General features: G+C 44.4%; 1 protein-coding gene and 1 non-coding gene across 5 annotated transcripts in view; one reads left to right on the top strand and one right to left on the bottom strand.

The window, feature by feature from the left end:
- Positions 1 to 1,294: 1,294 nt before the first annotated feature.
- Positions 1,295 to 1,419, bottom strand: LOC116558106. The gene has a single exon (XR_004271840.1). It is a non-coding gene; the product is annotated as a U4atac minor spliceosomal RNA (small nuclear RNA).
- Positions 1,420 to 4,704: 3,285 nt separating this feature from the next.
- Positions 4,705 to 11,692, top strand: part of PTGR2 (prostaglandin reductase 2) — a 34,905-nt gene continuing 27,917 nt past the window's right edge. For 2 of the 4 annotated variants that reach the window (XR_004271793.1, XM_032287914.1), the window contains exons 1-2: positions 4,705 to 4,877; positions 11,124 to 11,207. Coding sequence is in view for 3 of the 4 variants with exons in the window: in XM_032287914.1 (XP_032143805.1) it covers positions 11,171 to 11,207 (37 nt within the window). In the remaining variant the exon portion in view is untranslated. Of the gene's footprint in view, positions 4,994 to 11,123; positions 11,208 to 11,692 lie in introns of all 4 variants that reach the window. The other 2 variants (XM_032287912.1, XM_032287913.1) reach the window with 2 other exon arrangements.

Genomic DNA, 11,692 nt, shown 5'->3' with positions numbered 1-11,692 from the left:
ACAAAAATTAGCTGGGCACAGTGGCTGGAACCTGTAATCCCAGCTAGTCGGGAGGCTGAGGCAGGAGAATCGCATGAACCCTGGAGGTGGAGGTTGCAGTGAGCCGAGATCATGCCACTGCACTCTAGGTACGCTCTCTATCTCTTTCTTGGCCTGCTTGCTCTGAGAAGGCAGCAGGATGCACACACATGTTTTTACTTATCTGCTGGCTCACCTCACTAGCATGAGGCAGTTCCATCGACAGGTGCACATGGAAAGGAACTGAGAGAGGCCTCCAGCCAATAATCAACCAGGAATTGAGGCCCTCAATTAATCCAACAGCCCATAAGGAATAGAGGCCAATGTAAGAAAGCTTGGAAGTAGCCAAGCATGGGGGCTCATGCCTGTAATCCCAGCACTTTGAGAGCCTGAGGTGGGAGGATCACTTGAGGCCAGGAGTTTGAGACCACCTTGGCCAACATAGTGAAACCCTGTCTCTACTAAAAATACAAAAATTAGCTGGGTGCAGTAGTGCTTGTCTGTAGTCCCAGGTACCGGGGAAGCTAAAGCATGAGAATCACTTGAACCTGGGAGATGGAGGCTGCAGTGAGCTGAGACTGTGTCACTGCACTCCAGTCTGGGCAACAGAGCGAGACTGTCTAAAAAAAAGAAAAAAGGCTTCCAAGTGGATTCTTCCCCAGCTTAGTCTTCTTATGAGACCACAGCCCAGCCCAGACTGGCAGCTTGACTACGGAAACCTTGAGCCAGAAGTACCCAGCTAAACTGTGCCTGGCTTCCTGACCCTTCAAAACTCTGAAATGATATAATAAAAGTTCACTGTTTTAAACCACTAAGTTTTGGGGGTAATTTGTTTGCAGCAAAAGATAACAAATTTGCTGTTATATTACAATAGCCAATCTTCCAAGATTTTTCTTTCAAGGTTATTTTCAGTTGGCATGAAAGAATTTCTAAACCTCTAAGAATGTTTAAGCTCTCTTTTCCGAAATTATACTTCAAAGGACAGTTGTGTTAATGCAGAGCCAAAAAAAGTTGATCACATTTATAAATATCCATAGAAGTTGGTAATCATATGAATGTTCTTTTTTTTAAGACAAAGTTTTGCTTTTGTTGCCCAGGCTGGAGCACAGTGGTTGCTGGAGCAATCTTGGCTCACTGCAACCTCCACCTCCTAGGTTCAAGTGATTCTCCTGCCTCAGCCTCCTCAGTAGCTGGGAAGACAGGAGCCTGCCACCACTCCCAGCTAAATTTGTATTTTTTTCTTTATTTTTTTAATCTTGGAAATGTGGGTTTTCATTTTTCCAAAAATTGTACCAAGGTAAAGCAAAGCTCTAGTTGATGTGGGTCTGTTGTTTAGCGTTAGCAATATTGCCCTCATTATGTGCTCATTGGACGGCAGCACAACCCCAAGAAAAAGATGGTAATAATTTTGTATTTTTAGTAGAGGCAGGGTTTCTCCATGTTGGTCAGGCTGGTCTCAAACTCCCAATTTCAGGTAATCCGCCTGCCTCAGCCTCCCAATATGCTGGGATTATAGGCGTAAGCCACTGCACCTGGCCCACATGAACGTTCTCAATTTAACACCTTATACAGTTAGAGTCTTTGAAATAATTTGATGACACAGAAAGATCTGTCTCCATCAGTAACTGCAGGGGAGAGGACAAATCTCATTCTTCTCTTTCTGAGACTTCTTTTGTTAATTTTGAAGACTTGGCATTTTAAGGTTCAGGCTCTGGATTTCATTAGTCAGCATTATACGTAAAATGTAGATTAGTGGAGCTAAATTTTACTGGCAGAAGTGGAGGAAAAAATATGGCCGGGCACAGTGGCTTACACCTGTAATCTCAGCACTTTGGGAGGCCGAGGCAGGCAAATCACCTGAGGTCAGGAGTTCAATACCAACCTGGCCAATATGGTGAAAATACTAAAAATACAAAAATAACCTGGGCTTGGTGGCGTGTGCCTGTAGTCCCAGCTACTTGGGAGGCTGAGGCAGAAGAATTGCTTGAACCCAGGAGGCAGAGGTTGCAGTGAGCCAAGATGGCAACACTGCACTCCAGCCTGGGTGACAGAGCAAGACTCCATCTCAAAAAAAAAAAAAAAGAAAAAGAAAATGATTAAATGATTCTCAGGAGTTGCTTGAATGATGAGAAGCTGGCAATAAAAAATTCTGCAAAGTGGGAGGAGTAGGGAATTCCAGATTTATAGCAAATATAACAAAGGGTCAGGTGCTTAGACTCAGGTAGGATAACTTGCTCCTTTACTTTTTAGTAACTTAACCTGACTTAGTACTTAACTGGTTTAACCTCAATTTCCTCATTCGTAAAATGGGAATAATGGTAATAGGGCTGTTTCGAAAATTAAATCCTAGGCTGGGTGTTTTGGCTCACTCCTGTAATCCCAGCACTTTGGGAGGCCGAGGCCGGCAGATGACAAGGTCAGGAGCTCAACACCAGCCTGGCAAACATACTGAAACCCCATCTCTACTAAAAATACAAAAATTAGCTGGGTGTGGTGGTGCATGCCTGTAATCCCAGCTACTCAGGAGGCTGAGGCAGAAGAATCGCTTGAACCCTGGGGGGGTGGAGGATGTGGTGAGATCGTGCCACTGCACTCCAGCCTGGGAGACAAAGGGAGACTTTGTCTCAAAAAAAAGAAAAAAAAAAAAAAAAGAAAAGAAAATTAAATCATGTAGACGAAACATAATATAAAGCATTATCTAACTCAAACTAAGCATTGTATAAATGATAGTAATCTTTGGTGTTAGAGAAAATTTAGAAGTAGAGGAAAAACAAGATGAGAATGTACCTGTAAATCCTCCACTCACTTCTTGAATTTTTGGGAATGGGAACTCATTTTGGTGAGAAAAATTACACTTGTTACAAAGAGTTCACAGACCCTAGAATCAAGAGAGCTAAAACTAATTTACATATATATATGTACATATATATATTTTTAAATTTTTGAGACAAGATGTCAGTCTGTCATCCAGGCTGGAGTGCAGCGGTGTGATCAAGGCTTGCTGCAGCCTACTGAGTCGCTGGGACTACTCTCAAGCATCACCACGCCTGGATAATTTTATTTTTTGAAGAAACATGCTTTCACCACGTTGTGCAGGCTGGTCTCGAACTCCTGGGCTCAAGCAATCTATCTGCCTCTGCCTCCCAAAGATATGAGATTACAGGCATGAGCCACTGTGCCCAGCCCCAAAACTAATTTAGTATTGCAGGGTTTCTTTTCTATTTTGAAAGATTGTTTCAACAAGTTCTAGATTACTCTTATTTTATACTACTACTTTTTGTCTACCTGTCCATGACAGGTAAAGGAGATTAGCTCCTGTCTGAAAATGTTTGCAAAGTAGTGTATTTCTCTTACTCTTTCCAGAAGCTTTCCCAAAGAAGCAAAAATATTCAGGCATAAAGCTACCAAGAGCTCCAACCTGTTTGATTACTATTCCCTTGGTCACCAATCCAGTCATCTTTCAGCTACTCCACGCATGACGCCTGCTGAGCTATTAGCTCCCACACAAATACAAGCAATTCTTTTTTTTTTTTTTTTTTAGCGGAGTTTCGCTCTTTTCGCCCAGGCTGGCATGCGATGGCATGATCTCGGTTCACCGCAACCTCCCGGGTTCAAGTGATTCTCCTGCCTCAGCCTCCCGAGTAGCTGGGATTACAGCCGTGTGCCACCACGCCCAGCTATTTTTGTATTTTTAGTAGAGTCAGGTTGGTCTCGAACTCCCAACCTCAAGTGATCCGCCTGCCTTAGCCTCCCAAAGTGCTGGGATTACAGGCGTGAGCCACCGCGCCCCGGTGAATACAAGCAATTCTTTTTCTTTTTTTTTTTTTTTGAGACGGAGTTTCGCTCTTGTTACCCAGGCTGGAGTGCAATGGCGCGATCTCGGCTCACCGCAACCTCCGCCTCCTGGGTTCAGGCAATTCTCCTGCCTCAGCCTCCTGAGTAGCTGGGATTACAGGCACACGCCACCATGCCCAGCTAATTTTTTGTATTTTTAGTAGAGACGGGGTTTCACCATGTTGACCAGGATCTTAATCCTGCCTAATTCAGATGATCTTTCTTAGAGTTTGAAGTCCCTGGGGACCCGAAGTTGCCCTAGGTATACACTTTGCTCAACCCAGTTCGGCACAAAAAGAGACGACTAATAATTAACAAAATTGAGAAATCAACCCACACTGGGTAATCTGAGGAATATGGTATTCTTTGTGAAATAAAAGAAGCGCAAAGGGGCCCTAGATCAGCGTCCAGAGAGAGGGGTTTCATCCCAGCACTGCCCCTAACCAGCTGAAAGGTAGGCGGTACAATCACATCAGCTCTCCGAGACTCAGTTTCTCCATCTATAAAACACGGAATAGGCTTGACGGTCCCTCTCTCAGTATAATTTCCCAGCGGAAGTTCTGGGAGAGGTCCACAAAACTAGTAAAACTCCCTCAAAGACGGCTAAATGTGAACCTACTGGTCAAGGTTGCAAGATTTGCTTTTTGGGTCAAGGCAGTGGGGGCAGCGACAGGGAACCAATCGCGGTTAATTTATTAATGCACTTTGCCCCGACTTGTAACTCTTCCTGGCGAGTCCGCATTTCCCCTGCTTCTCCCGGAAATGTGGAGTGCCCAGGAATATTCCCTAAACTTCCAAACCCCGCCCCTAGGAGGCGGGGGGGCGGGGCGCGGAGCCGGGCCTAGTCGCGCGCCTGCGTACTGCGGACGGAGGGCCGAGGCCTGGCGGCGAGCTGGGGTCGTACTATACAGCCCATCTTTCCGGCAAATCGCGCGAGATTTCGCTCCCCCTGGGCTCCACGAAGGTCAGCGACGCGCGAGCGACTGCTGGGACTGTGGCTCTCGGAGCTGTTTCGTGCCCCCGCGGTGAGGGAGGAGACTGTCAACCAGGGTGACTTCCAGGCGTCTTCCCGGAGCTACTGGGGACGCTGGTGTTATTGCCCGGGACCCTGAGATAGGGAATGCTCGAGAAGCAGAAGCAGGTTTTGGGGTGCTTTTGAATTCTTGGGGGAAAGCAACCTGAGGTTTTGAGGTGTTTGAGGTGTCTCTGGAACTTTCATTTAACACAGATTTGTTGAGCACCTACCGTGTGCCGGGCTTAGGGGATTGGATTTATCATTGAAAAAAGCAGACGAGTCCTTATCCTCTTAGCGCTGACGATCTGGGCAGTTAGTTTGAAATTCTGGGCTAGAAACGCGAATTAATACTGATTGCCATACAAAGTGGTTGCTAGCTGGAGCTATAGGGTAAGGTGAGGTCACTGAGAAAGGGAAGAGCCGGGTAGGAATCCCCACATACAAGACTTGGGGAGAGGAGGGTGGAGGCCAAGACCCGAACGAGAGGAGAGGACTGGCAGAGAGATCCAGAAAGACACGTGTTTGTTTGTTTTTTATTGCTTTTTGAGATAGAATCACTCTGTCACCCAGCCAGGCTGGAGTGCCCTGGCTCCATTTCGGCCGACTGCAACCTCAACCTCCTGGGCTCAGGTGGTTCTCCAGCCTCAGTCTCCCGTGTAGCTGGGACTACAGGCACCCGCCACTATGCCTAGCTAATTTTTCTATTTTTAGTAGAGACAGGTTTCGTCATGTTGGCCAGGCTGGGCTCAAATTCCTGACCTCAAGTGATTCTCCCACCTCAGCCTCCCAAAGTGCTGGAATTACAGGTGTGAGCCACCGCGCTGGGCCCAGAAAGACACATTTTATAGCAAGGCGTGGTCAACAGTTAGTTGCTAGTGGCAGAAATACAGCAGGAAATAAGGGTATTAAAAGCTGGTGGGAAGCTCATGTGATGAAAAGAGTAGGTGCCGTGTTGGAGTGTGGGGTCTAGCGTTATTACAAGTTGTTCGACCCTGGGCAAATTATTCAATCTTTCTGTACCTCTCTTTCTCTCTCTCTCTTTTTTTTTTTTTTGAGACAGAGTCTCACTCTGTTGCCAGGCGCCAGGCTGGAGTGCAGTGGTGCGATCTCGGCTCACTGCAACCTCCGCCTCCCGGGTTCAAGCAATTCTACCTCAGCCTCCCGAGTAGCTGGGACTACAGGCGCACACCACCACGCCCAGCTAATTTTTTTTGTATTTTAGTGGAGACGGGGTTTCACTATGTTGGCCAGGATGGTATCAATCTCTTGACCTCATGATCCACCCACCTTGGCCTCCGAAAGTGCTGGGATTACAGGTGTAAGCCACCGCGCCCAGCTTTTTGTTTGTTTGAAACGGAGTTTTGCTCTTGTTGCCCGGGCTGGAGTACAATGGCGCAATCTTGGCTCACTGCACCCTGCGCCTCCCAGGTTCAAGCGATTCTCCAGCCTCAGCCTCCTGAGTAGCTGGGATTACAGGGGCCTGCCCCCACGCCCGGCTAATTTTTGTATTTTTAGTAGAGATGAGGTTTCACCATGTTGGCCAAGCTGGTCTCAAACTCCTGACCTCAGGTGATCGGCCCACGTCAGCCTCCCAAAGTGCTGGGATTATAGCCCTGAGGCACAATGCCCGGCCCCTTTTCTCATCTATAAAATTGAGAGGATATTACCAACTTCACAGTTTTTTTTTGGGGGGGGGGCCTGGGTCGGGGGAAGTGGTTTAAACAGGATAATAAATGAGATTTGCCCAGTTCCTGGCATTTAGGAACATGAAGGAAACAGGTTGAGAGAAGGGACTTTTTCCAAGGTCCCATCTGGTTAGAACCAGCACAAGTTCTTCCTAAATGCCTTTTCCCTTTTACCAGGCTGCAGGGTACACACTCAACACGCTCTTTATCATCACATCAGAGCAAATTCATCTGTTATTATTTTGGAATATTAGCAGCAGGTAGGAATGCACTTAATATCATCCCAGGTGAATAGGATTTGCTGAGTTTTTTTTCCCCACTTGGGATGAATTTAACAATCCACCCATCTTTCAGATCTTGAACTTGGTGTGTCTTATTTTAGTTGTTAATTTTATGACTAAAGTTTTCCAGATTTTATTTATCTTCATTTTTGGGGGGATGAAGTTTTGCTATTGTCCCCCAGGCTGGAGTGCAATGGCTCATTTACTGCAAACTCCGCCTCCCAGGTTCAAGCAATTCTGCCTCAGCCTCCCAAGCAGCTGGGATTACGGGTGCGCACCACCATACCTGGCTAATTTTTGTATTTTTAGTAGAGATAGGGTTTCACCATGTTGGCTAGGCTGGTCTCAAACTCCTGACCCCAAGTGATCCATCCACCTCAGCCTCCCAAAGTGCTAGGATTACAGGTGTGAGCCACCATGCCCAGCCAAGTTATCTGTATATTAAATGTGTGGGATTTTGGTACTATTGAGGGATATCACACAATTATCCTATATTAACTGTAGTATTTGACACTTGAAAAGTTTCTAATTTAATACAGAATGAAAGAACTATAATAGTATATTTTTCATGCTGATAAGCAGTGTTTGGACCAAACTATAATATACATATTAATATTTTAAAGAAATAAAGCATACCATTGACAGAGAAGAGGGCAAATATGACATTTCATTTGGAAAGATTACTTTGAAAATGTAGTCATTATGGTTCTATTACTACCTAAGGACTTTATTTATTTTGAGACTGAGTTTCGGCTGGGCGCGGTGGCTCACGCCTGTAATCCAAGCACTTTGGAGGCCAAGGCGGGCGGATCACCTGAGGTCGGGAGTTCAAGACCAGCCTGACCAACATGGTGAAACCCTGTCTTAAAAAAAAAAAAACTGCGTTTCGCTCTTATTGCCCAGGCTAGAATGCAATGGCACGATCTCAGCTCACCGCAACCTCCGCCTCCCGGTTCAAACGATTTTCCTGGCTCAGGCTCCCAAGTAGCTGGGATTACAGGCATATGCCACCATGTCCAGCTAATTTTGTATTTTCAATAGGGACCGGGTTTCTCCATGTTGGTCAGGCTGGTCTCAAACTCCTGACCTCAGGTGATCTGCCGCCTCAGCCTCCCAAAATCCTGGGATTATAGGCAGTAGCCACCATGCCTAGCTACTTAAGGACTCTTAGACCCACTTAACTTGGAAAACTTCGGCTTTTTAACCCTTATGTAATTGACACATGGTGATTCTGTAGAAAATTTCCTTTTTAAAACATGTAACCCTACATGACGTTATGGACCTCTTAGTGTGATGAATGCATGTGGCACTGCCCTTAAAGATTCTTGCCTGAAAAATTGAACCTGAAGTAATGAAGCCTCTAGATGTAACTAGCAGTCATGAATAAGGGGAGGAGATAGAAGGGACTTTTCCTTCTTTCTTTAAAAACTTGTCATTTACCTTGTGATGGTAAGTGACACCATGAGAAAGCAATCGGAGAACATTCTACAAATTAATTAAGAAACAAGAGCATGAACAGGGAAGGAGACTCAGTGTAGTATGCGGACCTTGAATTCTGATTTTAATGAACCAACTGTAAAAAGACATCTTTGAGACAATTAGGAAATTTGAATATGCACTATGCATTAGATGATGATAAGGAATTACCTGTATTATTCTGTTAGGTGTTATAATAACGGCGTAGTGTTTATGTTTAAATCTGTGATGGCAGTGATTTGCTTCAAGGGGAGGTTGGAAAATGTAGTCTTTTAGCTGGGCAACATAATGTCCAGAAGGAGAGGATGGTCTTTGAGGGCAACTAGCTGTCCTCAAACAACCAGTGAGATTATACAGTCATTTGTCACATAATGATGGTTCAGACAATGACAGACGATGAGCCTCCCATAACATTATAATGGAATTAAAAAATTACTCTTGCCTGGTGATGTGATAGTCATCAGAACATTATAGTGCAATTACTTTTTATTTATTTATTTATTTATTTTCTGAGACAGGGTCTCACTCTGTTACCCAGACTAGAGTGCAGTGGCGCAATCTCAGCTCACCACACCTCCACCTCCTGAGTTCAAGCGATTCTCCTGCCTCAGCCTCCCAAATAGCTTGGATTACAGGCGCATGCCACCACGGCCAGCAGTTTTTTATAATTTTAGTAGAGACGGGATTTCACCATGTTGGCCAGGCTGGTCTTAAACTCCTGACCTCAAATGATCCACCTGCCTTGGCCTCCCAAAGTGCTGGAATTACAGGCATGAGCCACTGCACCTGCCCTATTACTTTACTTTTTGAGAAATTTAGTGTGGTCTAAGTGTATAGTGTTAATAAAGTTTAAATAACCTACAGTAATGTCCTAGGCTTTCACATTCCCTCACCACTCACTCACTGACTCACCCAGAGCAACTTCCATTTTGCTAGGCTCCATTCATTGTAAGGTGCCCTATACAGCAACATGCCATATAGGTTTGTACCCTGGAAGTTATAGGCTAAACCATGTAGCCTAGGTGTCTGGTAATCTGTACCATCTACATTTGTGTAAGTGCACTCTGATATTCACACAACGATGAAATCACCCAACGTCATATTTCTCAGCATGTATCCCAGTAGTAAAGCTGTACAAAGCACTCACAACAGTGCTTGGCACATAGTAACACTAAGGGCTTGATTTTCTAATTTTCACTGGTGGAAAAAGTAAGCAAAGTGATTTTCTTTCTTTTCCTTTCTTTCTTTCTTTTTTTTTTTTTTTTTTTTGTTTTTTTTTTTTTTTTTTTTGAGATGTAGTCTCACTCTGTTGCAATGGTGCGATCTTGGCTAACTGCAACCTCCGCCTCCCAGGTTGAAGCCATTCTCCTGCCTCAGCCTCCTGAGTAGGTGGGACTACAGGCTCCTGCCACCATGCTCAGCTAATTTTTGTATTTTTAGTAAACGGGGTTTCACGATGTTGGCCAGGATAGTCTTGATCTCTTGACCTCGTGATCCACCCACCTTGGCCTCCCGAAGTGCTGGGATTACAGGTGTGAGCCACTGTGCCAGGCTAGCAAAGTGATTTTCAGCAAGTCAGTTAGTGCTAGTACTGGAACTTCATTTTGTTTCTTTCATTAGCTCAAATTGTAAATCCAGAATAAACTGGCCAGATGCAGTGGCTCACACCTGTAATCCCAGCACTTTGGGAGGCCAAGGTGGGAGGATCACTTGAGACCAGCCTGGGCAACATAGCGAGACTGCATCTCAAAAAACAAAACCAAACAGAATAAACTGATCCTTTACTTATTGGCCATATTGTGATATGGAATTTCCTATAAGGTAAGGATTTTAAAATTCCTTTGATGTATTACTTTTATCATCAGCTAAACTATTAAGAAATTTTTGTTTTTTTAAAATTCACCACTGATAAGAAGGCAAAGGAATTTTCATTTTGGTAAATGAATAGAAGAGCCTTTGAAAATTTGGTTACGTGGCTAGGTGTGTTGGCTCATGCCTGTAATCTCAGCACTTTGGGAGGCCGAGGCGGATGTATCACTTACGGTCAGGAGTTCAAGACCAGCCTGGCCAACATGGTGAAACTCCGTCTCTACTAAAAATACCAAAAAATTAGCAGGGTGTCGTGGTGCATGCCTGTAATCTCAGCTACATGGGAGGCCGAGTCAGGAGAATCACTTGAACCCAGGAAGCAGAGGTTGCGGTGAGCCGAGATCGCACCACTGCACTCCAGCCTGGGTGACAGAGTGAGACTCTGTCTGAAAAAAAAAAAATGTGATTACATGTCAATTAAGCAGTTAGTGTTTTTATTTTGCCACTAGATACTAACTGCTAGCTCTGGGGGAATGTGTCATATTGTTTTATGTTTTTTTCTTTATTTAAAAACAAGTCAAGTGCAGTATTGAGAAGGGGGAAAGCGCAGAACAAGGGATTTGGCCTGTAACTGTGAACAATCAGTTGAGATAATTCACTACCTTTGGACCAGCCTTGTGTTGTTTTCTTTTAATTGAGCCATAGGAGGCTTCATCATGATGATGGGCTTAAAGATGCCCGAGCTTGAATTATCTGAGACCAAAAACATTTTGCCTCACTTAATCTTCAATGAATTTGTTCCTATTAAGAATTCTAACTAGGTGTAGTCTTTTTTCATATATTTGCTTTAGGAAGCAAACTGTGACAGGAGAGTTTGTCTTTTTTGGATCCTAAATGTGATTTTTCTCCCTCTTCATTGAGAAAAGCAAATGGACTTCTTTTTTATTTTTAAATTGTTGAATACTTCAAATCTTATTTGCGATTAAAAAGTTTTTCTATTTGTAGGAGTATTTTATACAGAAATCTTGTGAGACCACTGCCCAATCAGAGCGATGATTGTTCAAAGAGTGGTATTGAATTCTCGACCTGGTATGTATTTGTGAAGAATGAACAGCTGTGGCCTTTGATAATTATTAATGCAAATGGAGGAATGAATAAAAACTAATGTGATATTAATGTGGTAAATTAAAGTAGTTAGATACTAACACTAGTAAAGATATTAAAGGACACTTTTTAAACCATGTAATTGTTTTCAAGTGATAGCTTATTAAGGCCATTTTTTTTTTTTTTTTTTGAGATGGAGTTTCGTTCTTGTTACCCAGGCTGGAGTGCAATGGCGCGATCTCGGCTCACCACAACCTCCGCCTCCCGGGTTCAGGCAATTCTCCTGCCCCAGCCTCCTGAGTCGCTGGGATTACAGGCACACGCCACCATGCCCAGCTAATTTTTTGTATTTTTAGTAGAGACAGGGTTTCACCATGTTGACCAGGATGGTCTCGATCTCTTGACCTCGTGATCCACCCGCCTCGGCCTCCCACAGTGCTGGGATTACAGGCTTGAGCCACCGCGCCCGG

Source organism: Sapajus apella, unplaced genomic scaffold (assembly GCF_009761245.1).
Source record: "Sapajus apella isolate SASKATOON/1434 unplaced genomic scaffold, GSC_monkey_1.0 scaffold20, whole genome shotgun sequence".
Taxonomy (NCBI): Eukaryota; Metazoa; Chordata; class Mammalia; order Primates; family Cebidae; genus Sapajus; species Sapajus apella.
The sequence above is the reverse complement of the archived record's forward strand: the minus strand, read 5'-3'. Positions and strand labels throughout refer to the sequence as shown.